General features: G+C 41.7%; 1 protein-coding gene across 1 annotated transcript; it reads left to right on the forward strand.

The window, feature by feature from the left end:
• The first annotated feature begins 3,054 nt into the window (after nucleotides 1–3,054).
• LOC148112302 (cytochrome P450 2J2-like) lies at nucleotides 3,055–16,645 on the forward strand. Its single transcript, XM_087876992.1, has 9 exons — nucleotides 3,055–3,284; nucleotides 7,921–8,083; nucleotides 8,823–8,975; nucleotides 11,963–12,123; nucleotides 12,527–12,700; nucleotides 14,064–14,202; nucleotides 14,419–14,606; nucleotides 14,827–14,968; nucleotides 16,327–16,645. Exons 1-9 carry the CDS (start codon nucleotides 3,126–3,128, stop codon nucleotides 16,515–16,517), a joined length of 1,470 nt encoding a protein of 489 aa, XP_087733118.1. The 5' UTR covers nucleotides 3,055–3,125; the 3' UTR covers nucleotides 16,518–16,645.
• Nucleotides 16,646–17,812: the final 1,167 nt, after the last annotated feature.

The following is a 17,812-nucleotide window of genomic DNA, read 5'->3' on the forward strand; positions in this document are numbered from 1 at the left end:
AGAGTGCAGAAAAAGCACCTCAGGCTACGTGCTACTACTCAACAATTGCCCCATCCACTGGTACACTGGAAAGCAAAAACTGGTGGCCACATCAACTACGGAAGCAGAATTTGTTTGCCTATCAAAGGCCGCAAACAATTTAGTATGGTTCGATGACCTGCTCTGCGACATCTGGGCTGAACCCTCATATCCAATAGTTATCCACGAAGACAACAAGGCAGCGATAGAAATCTCTAGGGCCGATGCCATAGGTCAGCGTTCTAGGCACATTGACATTAAATACAAACACGTCAGGCAGTTTTCAGAGATAGGCTTCATTAGGGCAGTGCACTGTGACACAGAGGAGCAAACAGCAGATATTCTCACTAAACCCCTACCACATAAACAACATGCTTACCTCATGTCAAAAATGCGTGTTTGCTTATAATTCATGCCTGTACCAGTGTATTCTCTGTATGTATGCTAACACCGCCTCAGGTACCCAGTTAGGCATTTAGAGGGGGTTTTGTCATGATAAAATGCCTAACTGCCATGTCTCCCTGATCCCCCGGACCCTCAAGGGTTAACTAACCACATATCCCATAATCCTCATAACCACTCCTTACCTCTTAACCCCTCCTCCTGGGTACAAAAGGTCCAACCGCATGGTCCACAGGACATTCCAGATGTATACCTGAAAGAGAAAGGTACAAGGTCAGTGACCTCCAGTACCAACTGATCAACAATAAAACTACTGAAGAGAATTGGGCTATGTCTTTGAGTTATTGGGCTAGATCCAGTTTCTAACACTTTCTGGTACTATTTGTAACCAAAAGGTCTCCCTTATTGTGGCATCAGAACCTGAGAGAATTCTGCTTTTTTTCTTTTAGGCTTTTAGGAAGAAGAACTCGAAGTCAAAAGAACCAGGAATTTCCATCTCGCCCAAAGTAGGATTAGGTGGTTTGCCTTCTCTGACTACAGGTAGTGCTCAATGTACAACCACAATGGAGCCCCAAATTTCCATTGTTAAATGAGACATTGGCTAAGTGAGTTTTGCCCCATTTTATGACCTTTCTTGTCCTAGTTGTTAAGCGAATCACTGCAGATGTTAAGTTAGTAACCTGGTTGTTGAGTGACTCTGGCTTCCCCATACACTTGGCTTGTTAGATGAAGGGGTGAAATGCTTCCGGTTTGGACCGGATCCCCCAATCCGGTAGCGATGGTGGCAGGCAGTTCAGAGAACTGGTAGCAAAAATCCCTGCCCCCCCCCCATGCCCAGCTGAGCCGCACGATCATCAGAGGCTTTTTTTTTTTTTACTTTTAAAAGCATTTTTTCCAAAACCTCTTTGGGCAAAAAAATGCTTTTAAAAGTAAAAAAAAAAAAAGCCTCTGATGATCACGTGGCTCAGCTGGGATCATCAGAGGCATTTAAAAGCATTTTTTCTATAACCTCTTTGGCTGAAGAGGTTGTAGAAAAAATGCTTTTAAAAGCCTCTGACGATCCCAGCTGAGTTGCCTGATCGGCAGAGGCTTTTAAAAGAGTTTTTTCTATAACCTCTTTGGCCGAAGAGATTGTAGAAAAAATGTTTTTAAAAGAAAAAAAAAGCCTCTGACAATCAGGCAACTCAGCTGGGATCGTCAGAAGCTTTTAAAAGAAAAAAATGTAGAAAAAATGTAGAAAAAAGAGGTTGTAGAAAAAATGGTTTTAAAAGTTTAAAAAAAAAAGTTGCCACGCCCATCCAGTCACATTACCAACCCCCCCCCCAACCAACACCCACAGAACCGGTAGTAACAAATTTTACATTTCACCACTGGTCAGATGGTCACAAAAGGAGATCACATGACCTTGGGATGCAGCAACGGTTGTAAGTATGCACTTTGGTCATGTGTCCATTGGGATGTTTCAAAGGTCGTAACTGTGAAAAACATTCATAAGTCACTTTTTCAGTGCTGTTATAACTTTGAATGGTCACTAAATGAACTGGTTTTTTAAAATTTTATTTTAATCAACATAAGCGTTTAGTGAACATTGCATTGTCTGAGTCATTTTAGTTATACAATCTGATATTAATCATAATATGCTAACAATAATAATAATCCCATGGCTGGGCCTGGACGGCTATCGGGTGCAATCCAGGGGTGGGTTCTACTTACCTTTACTACCGGTTTGCAACAGGGCAGAAGCGTTCTGATGACATCGGAGTCGGTGGGCGGAACCTCCCGCCGGTTTTACTACCGGTTCTATAGAACCGGTGCGAACCGGGAGCATCCACCACTGATGCAGTCCCTATGGTTATGGGAATGTGGGTCTTCGGATCAGCAGTGGCTTAACCACCGTGAACCAATGCAGGCACCTACCATCACCAATGATGAGAAGGAATCAACAAAATACCATACCGGATCGGTTATCGCCTGGGTCTACAAGGACTGCGTTAGATGCTATGGCTCCTGGACATCTGCCAAACAATGGGCTACAGGGCTCAGTTGCTACTGCTGGGGAACCAGGGCATGCAACTGTAAAGCGACTGGGACAAAAGCGCAAAACTTGGACAACCGAAGATACCCATTGTCATCGGGGCGCTTGGTACCATGTCCAAGAATTTTACAAAACACATCAAGAAATTGCAGCTTCCTGCAATAACACCAGCGGAACTGCAAAAAACTGTGCTACTCGGAACATCATATATTTTAAGAAGGTTTGGTTGATACCTAGGAAGCTGGCATTATACCTAAGAAAAATATTTCTGGTTTTAAATCTATATGTTGCTTTATCATTTTTTTTCTAACCATGAGTATTTTCTCATCCAGACCTTGTTTGCCTTTGAGCATATCCACCACATACGATAATAACAACCCTGATTACATTTCCAACATTTAGTGGACATATTTTTGAAGCTCTTTGCTAATCTCGCCGTAAAACATTTTATACAAATTTTCCTTATATGTTGCTGCCATTGTTAATTGGGCAAAAAAAATTTCTCCCTGAGGTGCCTCATGTTAATTTTCTGCTTGCCAAATCCAGTTCATGAAATCTGGTTTCTGAACACTGTGTGCTCTTTATCCTAACTTTCAAGTTTTAATCTTGGCTGGTTTGCCAAGTACAATAGCTAGAGAGAAAGACAGAATGAAATGTTCCTGCTATTAACATGGCAGTTTTCAGCTGGCTGATCATTCTTTCCCTCCTATTCCTCTATCTCTGGAAGAGCCAACGTCCCAAAGGTTTCCCCCCTGGACCATGGAGCCTCCCCCTGATTGGGAATCTGCTTTATTTCAGTACGAGGTTCCCTCTGAAGGAGCTGGATCAGGTAAGGCTTTTTATCCATTCTCATGTTAAACTTCAGAGAGTGAATCTGCCGACATTTTTGCTCCTGCAAAAAGAGTTGAAAGGGTTTGTGTGTTTCTCTTAACTTGTCTACATGAGACACAATTTTTGTTTCACCTAGAATTTGGAGAAAAATATTGGAACCTTATGAAGATATAATGACATCCCTCATTTGATGCAGTAGAATCCTAATTCCTAATTGCGAAGAACTTCCTCTGAATGCTTCATGAGCTCTTTAAAAGTTACATTTGGTTTCCCTTCCAAGTTTCCAAATGAAACATTCATCTTTGAGAAGATTCCTGGAGAAATTTGATATTTTAAAAATCTAAAAAAAGGTGTTGTTTATCTGAATGAATGAATAGTTTATGATTCCGGTTTTGCGAAATTCCAAATCATTCAATTGGTGTTTTTTTCTCTCCTCCATCTGCCTTCAATTTTATTTTATACTTTGAGAGAATATAATAGACAAAACGGATAGAAGAATCAAGTACAGGTAGATAAACAAATCTATTAAAGTCGTTCTCAGTTAATGACCATTCATTCAATGGCTGTTCAAAGTTCTGACAGAGCTGAACAAAGGAACTTCTGCCCCTTTAAGCAGGCTTTAAAGAGGTATTTGTGGGACACTGTCATTGCAACACAGAGCTGTTTGGACTCTTGACAAAAGGTGAGAGTTAGCAAACAGTCTACCCCCAGAGATACGTGTGATCCCAGACCTCCGGACTTTTCGTTGGGCCCTTAAAACCTACTTTTTTCAGTTAGCTGGGCTGGCCTGATTTTATATTGGTTTTAAATTGGTACTGATTTTAAATTCAAATGTTTTAAATTATGGGCCAAATCTTATTTAACTATTTTTAAAATTATTTTAACTTTTGTGTATAAATGTTTTATTTTTGGCTGTTCACTGCCCTGAGTCCGAAAGGAGAAGGGCGGTATAGAAATTTAAATAAATAAAAATAAATAAATAAATAATAAATAAAGGGAATAATTTTTTTCCATGGTCTCCCTTCATGTTTCTGCCCTGTCAGCAAAATTGCAACAAAGCTAGTCATCTTTTGGAAAGCGATCACGTGGTCTGCCTTATCCTGGGGCAGCTGCTCACCATCAAACAAGCTAGGTTCTCACAGAGCCTTGTTAGCAGATTTATTAAAAGGTGAAAGACTGGAAAGTCCCTTGGATTGCAAGAAGGTCAAACTAAAGGAAATCAACCCAACTGTTCTTTGGAAGGAGAGATCCTGAAGCTGAATCTCAAACACTTTGGCCACCACATGAGAAGAGAGGACTCCTTGGAAAAGACCTTGATGAAAGGCGAAAGGAGAAGGGGACGGAAGAGGATGAGATGGTTAGATAGTGTCCTCGATGCAGTGAACATGAATTTGGGCAAATTACAGGAGACACCTGGAGGATGGGGAGAATGGGGGGCTGGCCTGCTGTATTCTTGCAAGATATACTTAGTGACTGAACAGCAACAGTGGACATGATTGAGAAATATAAGTTGGACAACTAGTCTCCATGTCTGCTAGTGACCCATTTATCAGTACATTGAAAAAAATGGGCCAAAGTCACTGATCTCTTGGAAAAGGGGGATTGCCTTGCTCCCCATCAAACAAGCTGGGTTCTCACAGAGCCTTGTTAGCAGATTTATTAAAAGGTGACTGTCTTGAGAGCCCCTTGGTCTGCAGGGAGATCAATTCAGTTGATCCTAAAGGAAATCAACCCTGACTGTCCTTTGGAAGGACAGATCCTGAAGCTGAATCTCAAACACTTTGGCCACCACATGAGAAGAGAGGACTCCTTGAAGAAGACCCTAATGTTGGGAAAGATGGAAGGTGAAAGGAGAAGGGGACGGCAGAAGATGAGATGGTTAGATAGTGTCATTGACGCAATGAACATGAATTTGGACAAACTCAGGGAGATACTGGGGCACGGGGTAGACGGGCATGCTATACTCCATGGGGTTGTGAAGAGTCGGGCATATTTAGCAACTGAAGAAGAACAGCAGACATGGTTGAGAAATATAAGTTGGCCAACTAGCCTCTGTGTCTGCTAGTGCTTCGTTCATCTGTACATTTGTTAGGATAGGGCTGCTTTGATCCTCCTTCTCAGAAGGCTTTAGATCCTTGGGAAATGATTAGACGACAACAACAACAACAGTCTAAAGCACCCTGTTATTAAGAACAGCTGCCTGCAATTACTGCAGGTTCGAATCTCGCCAAGGCTCAAGGTTGACTCAGCCTTCCATTCTTTCTAAGGTAGGTAAATTGAGGACCCAGTTGTAGGGGCAATAAGCTGACTTTGTATAAATATACAAAAGAATGAAGGCTATTGCTTAGCGCATTGTAAGCCGCCCTGAATCTCTGGAGAAGGGCGGCATATAAATCAAATTTAAAAAAAAACAAACACAACCATCAACAACAACTTCTGATGATATTTTTCCTTTCCCCCCAAAACATTACATAGGAAAAGTCCAGTTGTGCTTTTAGATGTGCAAGGCTCGTTTTAAAAAAAACACTCAGCAAAGGCATTTATCTTTGTTCCCCCCATCCCTCTTTTTTATACCCTTCACCAACAAGCATCAAAGAAAAAGCAAAACAAGCTGATTTATTGTTTTCAAGCATTACTCATTTGACAAATGCTTTAAAGTAAGGTTTTAATTAAGTCAATCAGATAAATTCATCCAATTATAGCCAAGCTTCTCACCAAAAGAACTCAGAGGAAAGAAAGAACAAAGAAAGGGTCGATGGGCAGTGCACACCAATGAAATGAAGCAACAATTACTATTTTAAACTCCCTCATTCTGTAAAATGGCTTGGGGCCTGGTTACTTACGGGACCGCCTACTACCATCAACAGCCTCCCACCGACCAGTACGCTCCCACAGAGAGGGGCTCCTCCAGGTGCCGTTGGCCAAACAATGTCGGCTGTCAGCCCCTAGGGGGAGAGCCTTCTCTGTGGGGGCACCGATGATCTGGAATGAGCTCCCCCCAGAGATACGGAGGATTCCGGATCTGCGCACCTTCCGCCGCGAGTTGAAGACGCTTTTATTTCATCAAGCTGGCCTCGCCTAAATCTTCTCCCTTTTAAGTGTAAATTTTAAATTTTTAATGTATTTTAAAATATGGGTATCTTAAATTATGGGTATTAATTCAGCCAAATTTATTTAATTCATTTTATTCGATTTTAAATTTTATATATCTATGTGTTTTATTTCATGGCTGTGCACCGCCCTGAGTCCTTCGGGAGTAGGGCGGTATAGAAATTCAATAATAAATAAATAATAAATAAATAAATAAATAAAGTAAGACTCTTTTCTAAAGTCAGAATATTTACTTAAACTCCCATATGTGTGTAGCGTGGCTCAAAGCCTTCCCTTTCATTGGAGTTAAACAAGGGTATTAATTATGCTTGGCTGGAACTTTCTCACGTTAGCAGAATGTTCCCATCTTCAGAAGATGCCCTTAGGTCCATCTGCGATGAAGAGGTTTGTCTCTTTCCAGGATTCTCCTCCACCTCCCTCCTTTTATGACCTTCTATCAATCCACTCAAGAGTATTTCAGTAACCCTCTCCCTATAACCTCTGGAAATGACATGTTTTCAGCAGATAAAATCCCTCCTGGTTCACCCATCTTCTCCTAACTCTCTATTGCTCTATTGCTAAGTTCTATCGCTAAGTGAGACACTGGTTAAGTGAATTCGGCCCCATTTTATGACCTTTCTTGCCACGGTCGTAAAGTGAATCACCGCAGTTGTTTAAGTTAGTAACACCGTTGTTAGGTGGCTTCCCCATCGACTTTGCTTCTCAGAAGGGGGCAAAAGATCATCACACGACCCTGGGACACTGCAGCCGTCATAAATAGGAATCAGTTGCCAAGCGTCCAAATTGTGATCACAGCACCATGGGGACACTGCAAATTTTGTGTGAAACATGGTCATAAGTCACTTTTTCAGTGCTGCTGTAACTTTGAGTGGTCACTAACTGAACTATTATAAGTCGAGAACTATCTGTAATCCTTCCAGTTCTAGAACTATAGGAGGAGCTACAGATCCTCTCTTATTGCTGTCCCCGATATTGTGTCACTGCAGTGTTAGTTTCCAACCTTCTTCGAAGAAAAATGCTTGGCCAAAATGAAACCTTCTCCACTTCTGCCAGACAGGATCAAAATCTCTCTCTTGTTCAGTGCTTCCATTAAAACTTTACATATAAACATGTTTACCTGTAGACCTATGTATGAATTCAGAAGGAGCAATAGACCTTTGGGGAATGGAGCTGGATGGAGCTCAGGTAGATTCCTCAGGGTCATCCTTGATGACACAATATATTGCAACATTGCAGTGTTTGGTCCCAACTGATTTCCTGATGCCTCTATGCTGACAATCCTGGCAACTGAGCCACAATGGCATAGTGGTTAGAATGCAGTATTGCAGGCTAATTCTTCCAACTGTCAGCAGTTCGATCCTGACCGGCTCAAGGTTGACTCAGCCTTCCATCCTTTGGAGGTGGGTAAAATGAGGACCCAGATTATTGAGGGCAATAGGCTGACTCTGTAAACCGCTTAGAGAGGGCTGTAAAGCACTATGAAGCGGTATATAAGTCTAAGTGCTATTGCTTCTTCATTTCAGCTGACCAAAAAATATGGTCCCCTCTTCAGTCTTTATGTTGGAAGAACACCTATAGTCTTGACTCATGGGTTTCCTTCAGCAAAGGAGGTTCTCATGATAAAAGGCACAGAATTTGCTGGGAGACCATCATTTCCTATAATGGATTTCCTCACTAGGAAGAAAGGTAACTGTATATAATTTACTTTTGTCTTTTTCAAATGCCTGTTTGTTCTTGCTAGGGCTTCAAGTTACCCATTCTGTGACTCAGCTTCCAATGATCTTTTTTCCTCTACATTCTGGATTTCTGACCCAAGATTTCTAGGAAGAGAAGGAATAGTTTCTTTAAATATTAGAATTCGATCCTTTCTTCTTCTTTTTTCTTTGCAACATTTATGAATAACAATATAGTAGAAATTTTGGTATTCAGCTGAAAAAAAATCCTTTTTTTCCCTTATACTGTAATAAAACCTACTCAATGTATTTTCCTTGGCATAGTTCCATTTTATTAGCTGAATATGAATTATATCAGGGGTGAAATGCTACCGGATCAGACCGGATCGCCTGATCCGGTAGCGATGATGGCCGGTAGTTCGGAGAACCGATAGCAATGGCAGCTGGAAGCTCCGTCCACCCGCCCCACTCCCTGGAGTTGGGGAATGCACCATTCCCTGACTCCGGCCTTGCCACGGAGCCGCTGCCTGCTCGCCCTTTGCCACGCGGTGTATCCTACTGCTCACCTTTCTCCTGCAGCTGGTTGTCAGGGAAGGCAAGCGCCCCAAAATTACCGGAGTAATTCTCTGTACATTTACATATACTACTGTTTTTGAAAATACACCATTATTTAAAAAAATAACAACACCCAAATTTTTACTGATAAGCAAAATAAGGGCTATTCAGTCCAGGATGATTTTCCTTTTTTTTAGGTTTACTGACGTTAACATATGGAGAAGTATGGAAGGAGCAAAGAAGGTTTTCAGGGATGCATCTCAGAAATTTTGGAATGGGCAGAAAATCAATGGAAGAAAAGATCCTGGAGGAGGCCACTTGTTTGATTCAAGCATTCACTGAAAACATGAGTAAGCTCTCCTGGGACATGATGGGATGGTTGGGGGATTGTCATTCCAAAAATGGGATGAGCAGGGCGGGGCTACGGTAGGCCAACAATGCCTGTATTTGGTGTAAAAGACGCACCAACATTTCCACCCTCTTTTGGGGAAGGGGAAGTGCGTTTTATACTCCGAAAAATACAGTAATAATAATGTCATAGACATAATCTCTGCATTGATAATCCTCAAGGAGTCTTTTCAGTTGTACCTTAGATAGAGCTCATATACCTCTTTCTGCTAATGATCTACACTACCTGGTGGGGCTAAAACATCTAGTTGTACATTGTTTTAGCTTTCAGCAAGATTTTTGTTTGTTAGAAAAAGATTGAAAATAGCAGAGGCCATTTGACCTTCGTGGTTCTTTTGCCCAAAGTTCATGGTGAGCTGATCAGAGAACCAAAATCTCTGATTTTGTGTTTTTCTGATGTTGCCTCTACAAACAGTAAAGGTGCTTAGAGGGCAAAATCAGAAGAACTCCAACAGTGACATTCCCTAAATTCAGCTGAAGATTTTACCTAGCCTGGTAATGAAACATTCGGTAACCAACCCACAAGTTTGGAGAAGGAACTTCCACTCTCACTGTCCGAAATTGTATGCTGTCCAGAGTCATTGGTTTATAAGATGGACAGGTCCATAAATTAGATAGATGATGGTGATCGTTAGACTGATAGATGATGGATGATAGATAGATAGATAGATAGATAGATAGATAGATAGATAGATAGATAGATAGATAGATAGATATAGATACCGTGTTTTCCCCAAAATAAGACCCTGTCTTATATTTTTTTGAACCCTGAAATAAGCGCTTGGCCTTATTGCCATGTGCTCTAAAAGCCTGATTGGGCTTATTATCAGGGGATGTCTTATTTTGGGGGAAACAAGATTGATAAGTAGGTAGATAGTGGTAGATAGATAGAAAGATAGATAGATAGAGAGAGAGAGAGACAGACAGACAGACAGACAGACAGATGGAGATGGATGGATGGTGAATATGTGGGGAGAGAGAGAGAGAGAGGGAGGGAGAGAGGGAGAGAGGGAGAGAGGGATGGTAGATGATAGATGATAGATAGGCAGTCAGAGAGAGTTTCCTTGTAGTTATAGAAAGGGTTTATTACATAGACATTGTGATTCCTGTAAAAAAACATGAAGGCAGATCAATTGATAGGGATTTATTTATTTAATTTATTTTATTTTGTCGAGTACATATTAGGTAATATATATAAGTATAAGCATGAATTGAATACATAAAATGAATACAATTAAAGGGAACATTAGGACAGGGATGGTAGTCACGCTGGTGCTCTTATGCATGCCCCTTACAGACCTCTTAAGACCTCTTAGGAATGGGGTGAGGTCAACAGTAGACAGTTTTAGGTTAAAATTTTGGAGGTTTTGGGATGAGACCAAAACCTGGTAATGCATTCCAGGCATTAACAACTCTGTTACTGAAATCATATTTTCTGCAATCGAGTTTGGAGCGGTTCACTTTAAGTTTGTATCTATTGTGTGCTCGTGTATTGTTGTGGTTGAAGCTGAAGTAGTCATTGACAGGTAGGACATTGTAGCAGATGATTTTATGAGCTATGCTTAGATCATACCGAAGGCTGCGTAGTTCTAAATTTTCTAAACCCAGAATTTCAAGTCTGGTGGCATAGGGTATTTTGTTACGAGCAGAGGAGTCCAGGACTCTTCTTGTGAAATTTTTCTGGACATGCTCAATTGTATTAATGTGTAAGACAGAGCATTTGTTGGTTGAGATTTGGAGTTGCCAATGTTTTGACCATTCCGACACAAGTCAAGGTCTTTTTTAAGGGGAGCAGCATTGTTGGTAGTGTTAAATAGTTTAACATCATCAATGAAGAGAATGCAGTTACTTATAATATGATCACAAAGGTCATTTATGTATAGTATGAAGAGTGTTGGTCCTAGAACTCTGCCTTGTGGGACACCACTATTAACAGGTGCAGGATTTGATAGGGCGCTCCCTATTTGACCACTTGCATCTGTTTGACAGAAACAGTTATCCAATTATGGAGGGGTCCAGAGATGCCATAGGATTTTAGTTTTAGAAGTAATTTGTCATGTACCACTGAATCAAAGGCTTTACAGAAGTCTATGTAAATTGCATCTATTGCTTTGCCCTGATCAAGATTTCTAGTCCATATATTTTGCAGTGTAGATGTTGTAGATTACAGGATATTTTTTTTCTGAAACCAAATTGTTTATTAGAGAGTAGGTTGTTTGTTTCTAGGTGGAGGGTAATGGATTCGTTGATGATTGAGTCTATGACTTTGCAGGTGACGCAACATAAAGAGATTGGTCTGTAATTTTCGACTAGGCTGGGATCTCCCTTCTTTGAAGATAGGGATGACCGTGGTTAGTGACCATAGGTTGAGTAGGGAACTGGTTCTGAAAGATTTTTCAAAAATTATGCTTAGGGGTTCTGCTATAGCAGTGGAAAGCTTTTTTAAGAAGTATGCACATAGTCCATCAGGTCCAATAGATAGAGATGGTTTCAGTCTATGTAGTACCTTTTCAACATTATTTATTTATTTATTTATTTATTTATTTATTTATTTATTTATTTATTTATTTATTTATTTATTTATTGTCACATTTATAGACCGCCCTTCTCCCGAAGGACTCAGGGCGGTGTACAGCCAAAGTAAAAAACATAGATACAAACATTAAAAACAATTTAAAAAGATATATATAAGTTTGGCCCCAAAGTTTAAAAACAATAACAAAACATATTAAAAACATTTAAAAAGTGTTAAGCTAGCCCGGCTTGCTGAAAAAGAAAGGTCTTCAGGGCATGGCGGAAGGCACCTTCTGTGAAATCTATTTGTATTAGATTGTTGTAGTCTGAGCTGAAGAATGTGTTAAAGTGGTTTGCTTTAACTGCTTCATCATTGCATTCTTTACCGTTAGGTTTAATTTCTTTTCTTTGATAGATGTGCCTTTTGATCCTTTTGGGTTTCTGGACGCTGCAGTTGCCAACATAATGTCTACCATATTATTTGGAAAACACTTTGAATATGATAACGGCTTCCTCAAAACTCTGCTGGATATGATACATCAAAATTCCCGAATAATAGCAGGACCCTGGCCCTTGGTATCCTTAACAAGAATCCAAAAGAATATTCGAAATAAGTGTGCAATTAGGTGGTGGGAATTTGAGTTTTCATGTCTCACCTATTTTGGAAACTGTCTGGTTTTCTTAGCAGCTAGAACAGCCAATTTTCCTTATAATTGGAATAATTTCTCATCAGAGTTACGGGAAGTGTGGGTGAAGCTTCTGTGTGAGTTAATTGTCAAAAACAGCAGCTATCCAAATTTAACCAGGGCAAATTTTAACTCACTGGGACATTTTTTTGAAATTTTATCTAATTGGGGCATTTGAGTCCCTATCAAATTGTAAATAAGTTACAAGGGGTTTCTTTTCCTGCTCCATTTATCCTACAAAGGAGGGTATATTGATCTTGATTAACGATGGCTTTTCTTCTCTTTGATGGTAGCTTTACAATGAGATCCCCTTAGTGAGAAGCCTGCCCCTGCCACATCAGGAATTATTCACAGTTACAAAGAAAATACAAGCTTTCCATCAAGAAGAGATAGAAGAGCACAAGGCAACTTTGACTATAGGAGAACCTCGAGATTTCATTGATGCATATTTAGAAGAAATGCAGAAGGTAGATTCCTCAGTCTCTTCTGGTTGAATTTGCAATGATTCCTTTTCCTCTCTTTGGATCTATTTTTCTGACCTTACACATCCTGAAAATATCACAAAAACGTTGATAGTAATTTTTCTAGATGTTGTGTCAAGTCCACTTACTGCCTGGGTGACGCATTGTGTGAATGAAGCGATGTCCTTTTCCTTTGCATGTTGTGGAGACCCAACCACCTTAGGGTAGATCTTTCCATCAGGACTGGGAGGAAAGGACCTTTTGCCAGCTCAGGTTGACTACGGTCACCAACTGGAGGTCCATGGATCATATTTAGTGCATATTATATTGCACTAAATCAGGAGTCCTCAAACTGGTGCAATACATGCAATGAACATTTGTTTTTGCTGCAGAGAGTCTCCCCCTTTGGGGTCTTTTTGTGTGGGTCGGAGGGGGGAAGAAATTCCGACTTGGGGGCTGCTTCAGCCTCCTGGTGTGGGGCTTTGGGCAAAGGCTGGAAGGAAGTGCCGCTGGTGGTGAAGAGCCGGTGGACCTTGTTCCAGTGGGACTGAATCATAGCCTGGAACTGGTTGATCATCTCAGCCCACTGAGCCTCCAGGCGCCTGTACCTGGCCTTGCACTCCCACAGGTCTTCCTTCTGCTTGGAAAGCCTATGCTCCTAGTCCTCAGTGACGTGCTTCTGCTGAGCCTCCTTCTCAGTCAGACCCAATTTGAAATGACCTCTTTTGCCAACTCTTTCTCATGGTGGCTGCTTAGCTCCAACAACTGCTTCCGGTTGGGGCACTAAGGAGCCTGTGTAGGCAGGTGAGGAGGGGCTGGGAACAGGAGGGGAGGGGCGAGTAAAGGGCCACGAGGTGCCCCTCAACATGATTGACACCAAGTTGACCACACCCATCCAGTCACATGACCACCTAGCCACACCCACCCAGCCGGTCATTAGGCAGATCATATTAGTGGTCTGTGGGATTTAAAATTATGAATTTAGTGGTCCCTGAGGTCCGAAAGGTTGGTGACCCCTGCTCTAGTGCCATGCAAACAAGCAAAGCCCCATCTGTGGGATGCAGGCAGGATGTGAAACCTCACCTCCTCTATTCCACAGAGAAACCTCTCTCTACAGAACCAATCCCTGGTGCCCAAAAGATTGGGGGGCCCTGCTCTAGGGAACCCCCATCCTCTCCCCAAACTCTATTATGATGTTTTATCACCAGAACATGCTTGTTTCCCGTCTCCCTACTTCCTTTCCATTTTGAGTCCTATTTTTCAGAATGAATTCCTGCTTTTAAATTAAAGTAATCAACTGAATTAAAGAGTGGGAGAAGATCCTTTTCCATTTGATTTTAATAACATTCTTCGTTTTAACTTACAAAAGCCAGAGAGGAAAGGGTCAAGTTTTGAGGAAGAGCAACTACTAATCTTACTATCTAACCTGTATGTGGCTGGAACAGAGACGATGGCATCAACACTGCAGTGGATGTTGCTCTATTTGATGGCCTTTCCAGAGATCCAAGGTAAAGAATTGTGAAATAAGCTTCTTCATCTATAAAAATAACAACTTCACTTATTATGCAAAATGAGGAAGGTTCCTGAATTATCATGGCTGGAAACTCAATCAGCTTCATTCTCCTCACTTCTGGTGGGTACCTGCTTGGAAAACAAACCATTGATTGTCTACTTAAAGTCAATGAAATATTTCCCAGAAGATAACTGAGCTATTTGTCCCTCAGAGAAATGCTGGAAGGAAATAGACATGGTGGTGGGAAACAAGGCAATCTTGAAATATGAAGACAGAGAAAAATTGCCCTACACAAACGCCGTCATTCATGAAATCCAACGCGTTTCAAATGTTGCTCCATTTGGACTACCTCATGCACCCATAAAAGATACACAGCTTTTTGGATATAAAATTCCCAAGGTAAAAGCAGAAACCTTTAATTGCTTTACATGAAGTGAAGGTTTGGTGAATCGGCATATGTCCACCTGTGCCTTCCTCACCTGAGGCAGCTGTGTTTGTATCTAAGAGGAAGAAAGAGCAAGAGATTGAGATCAGTGGGAGTCTTCCTTTTGAATCTCATTTTATGGAAGCACCATAAGTTTATAGTCCAATGCCTTTGTTGTGTGCTTGTCTTTTTCAGGACACCATGGTTTTTGTCAATATCCAGTCTGCCCATCGTGATGAATCTCAGTGGAAGTTCCCACATGAGTTCAACCCCTCCAACTTCCTGAATGAAGAGGGAGAGTTTGTGAAGCCGGAAGCCTTTTTGGCATTTTCAGCAGGTGAATTATTCTCTCTGTATTTCTCTCTCTGTGTGTGAGTATTTCTCTCTCCCTCTCCCTCCCTCCCTCCCTCCCTCTCTCTCTCTCTCTCTCTCTCCCTCCCTCCCTCCCTCCCTCCCTCTCTCTCTCACACACACACACTTTTAGTGGAAACCTTTCTTTAGAGACTTGTGAAAGTCAGCACTTGGGCTCAGTTTATAATTCAGCATCCTATAGGAAAATGGGGTTTAAAAGAAACACAGGTAATCATGTTGAATATGGTCATTCCAGAACACCTGTCCTGGACCATGAAAGGTGTACTCAAGCAGGAGACCCTATACCAGTGATAGCTAACCTTTTTGCCATCGCGTGCCAAAAGTGGGGGGAGCACGGGGGAGTCACGCGCGTGCGTGCCCACACCCATAATTCTATGCGCCCCACTCCGGGCATGTGTGCGCAACCCCCCCACGTTTTCCCCGCTTTTGGCACGCAATGGCACAGTGGGCCCTGTAGGCCCATTTTTTGCCCTCCCCAGGCTCCAGAGCCTTTCTAGGAGCCTGGGGAGGGTGAAAACAGTCTTTCCCAGCCCCCTGGAGGCCCTCTGGAGGCCGGAAACAGCCTGTTTGCCGACTTCCAGGGGGCCCAGAAGGCACAAAAATCAGCTGGCCGGCGTGTGCATGTGCGCCGGAGCTGAGCTTGTGTGCCCACCGATATGGCTCTGTGTGCCACCTATGGCACGCATGCCATAGGTTTGCCATCACGGCCCTATACCATTACAGGCAAGTCATTGTCCAGTCTCTTCTTAAAAACCTTCAGTGATGGAGCATCCACAACTTCTGAAGGCAAGCCATTCCTTTGGTTGTTAATTGTCCTCACTGTTAGGAAATTTCTCCTTAGTTCTAGGTTGCTTTTCTCCTTGATTAGTTTCTATCCGTTGTTTCTTGTCTTACCTTTTAGTGCTTTGGAGAATAGTTTGACCCCCTCTTTTTTGTGGCAGCCCTTCAAATTTTAGAACACTGCTATCATTGTCCACCCTAGTCCTTCTTTTCATTAGAATAGACATACCCAATACCTGCAACTCTTCTTCATATATTTTAACTTCCAGGTCCTTAATCATCTTTGTTGCCCTTTTCTGCACTCTTTCCGGAGTCTCAACTTCTTTTTAAAGTCTAAATCATATGAGGTGTGCTTCATAGAGGCCTGGAAGATAAATCTTTTAGAGAAGGAAAGAATGCAAAAGAACTGTTACCAAGTTTGGAAATCTCATGAGATTTGGGATCATAGTTTCGAGAAACAAACAGGTTCGGCAGTTGCAATTGGTTGCCAGACTTCAGCGATTGGATTGACTTCTCTCTTTGTTCTTCACTTTGCCTTTTCAGGACCGAGAGTCTGCTTAGGGGAAAACTTGGCTCGGATGGAGCTCTTCCTCATCTTCACCAGCATTCTCAGAAATTTCCAGCTATTGTGGCCAGACAAATCCCAAGCTCCGGATTTCACACCACACTTTGGGGTTACACAATCCCCATCTTGCTTTAAGGTGTTGCTGAAATGTCGCCAGCCAAGTGGGTAGATCGAAATGAGGATCTGCAAGGCAACTGATTCTCTCCAACAGCTGGAGGTCTTCTTTACTTCAAATTCACCACAAGATCATTTTTAAAATGCATAAATAAAGCGCTATCTCATGCCACATTTTTCAGTGGATAATCAGTCTTGTTTATCATGGAGATGAAATTCGTTTTCTTTGTCTCTTTTCTCTTTGTTTAAGGTTACTGGAAGGAAGAATGGAGAAGAGCAGAGTCCATAGCTTCTTTATCAAATGGCTCTTCCTGTCAAGAGAATCTGCTTCCTGTACAGGGTGGGGGAGATATGCAGGGGAGGTGTCAAAGGGACTCTTCTCTTCTGGGGGCTAACTTGCCTTGATCTTTGCCAGGCAGCCAGACAAGCAAGGCCAGGCCAGACACCATTAGGATTTCAGAAATGCTACTTTATTTGGAGGATGTATTGAAAGTCCCTTCATCTCTTGAAAGTCTCTTCATCCTCCTTCATGGCCTCTTTAGACGGGCAGCAAAGTGTTGTTCCCACACTTTCTACTTTCTCAGATTTACATAAGTGTTCATGTCTTTTATCCCCTTCTCAAGGCCAGAGCCAGATTCTTCTACCTTACACCAGAGAAGAACTGATCTTATCCAAGAATCTCCAGATCTTCTTGTACAGAATTGCTAGATAAACACTGCCCTTTTCCTGTTGCAGCATGTCCACACCCCTAAGAGTTGGATTTACACGATTTCTTTCTGTTGATCTTAGATTTTTAGAAAGACATGACTTCCTGAACGTGTTTGGATCTTTGTTCCAATTGTTTCCGAGTTTTTGTGCCTCTAAAGGTGTAAAGTCTGAACAGAAAGACTTGGACTATTTGTAGCCAAAGGGCCTCCATTGTCATGGTAGCAGAACCTGAGAGAATTATGCCTTTTTTTAAGTCATAAGGAAAGGAATCCTAGATCAAACCCTGATGATGATAGCAGCCTGCATATCCCAGAGTTTCAGACACACAAAGCAGACAGAATTGCAGAAACATCAGGTAAAAAGAAGGGAGGAGGCCTATCTTTATATATTAACAGCTGCTGGTCCCGAGATATAACTATACTAAAGAAATTCTGTGATATGGACTTTAGACATTAATTATCAATTGCAAACCATTCTATTCTCCGCAAGAGTTCTTCTTATTTCTCCCAATTGCTGTGTGTGTTTCTCCACAAGCTTGTGTAAACAATGCATTACGAACTCTAGCTGACGAGATTATGTGGGCTGAAGTTAAATACCCAGATTCACTTCCAATTATTTTAGGAGATTTTAATAAAGCAAATT

Source organism: Pantherophis guttatus, chromosome 11 (assembly GCF_059756535.1).
Source record: "Pantherophis guttatus breed Tessera chromosome 11, ASM5975653v1, whole genome shotgun sequence".
Classification (NCBI taxonomy): Eukaryota; Metazoa; Chordata; class Lepidosauria; order Squamata; family Colubridae; genus Pantherophis; species Pantherophis guttatus.

Coding starts and splice junctions, on each gene's coding strand:
- LOC148112302 (XM_087876992.1), top strand. CDS start 3,126: ATGGCAGTTTTCAGCTGGCTGATCATTCTTTCCCTCCTATTCCTCTAT. Junction 8,084..8,822: donor TTTCCTCACTAGGAAGAAAG/GTAACTGTATAT, acceptor CCTTTTTTTTAG/GTTTACTGACGTTAACATAT. Junction 12,701..14,063: donor ATTTAGAAGAAATGCAGAAG/GTAGATTCCTCA, acceptor AACTTACAAAAG/CCAGAGAGGAAAGGGTCAAG.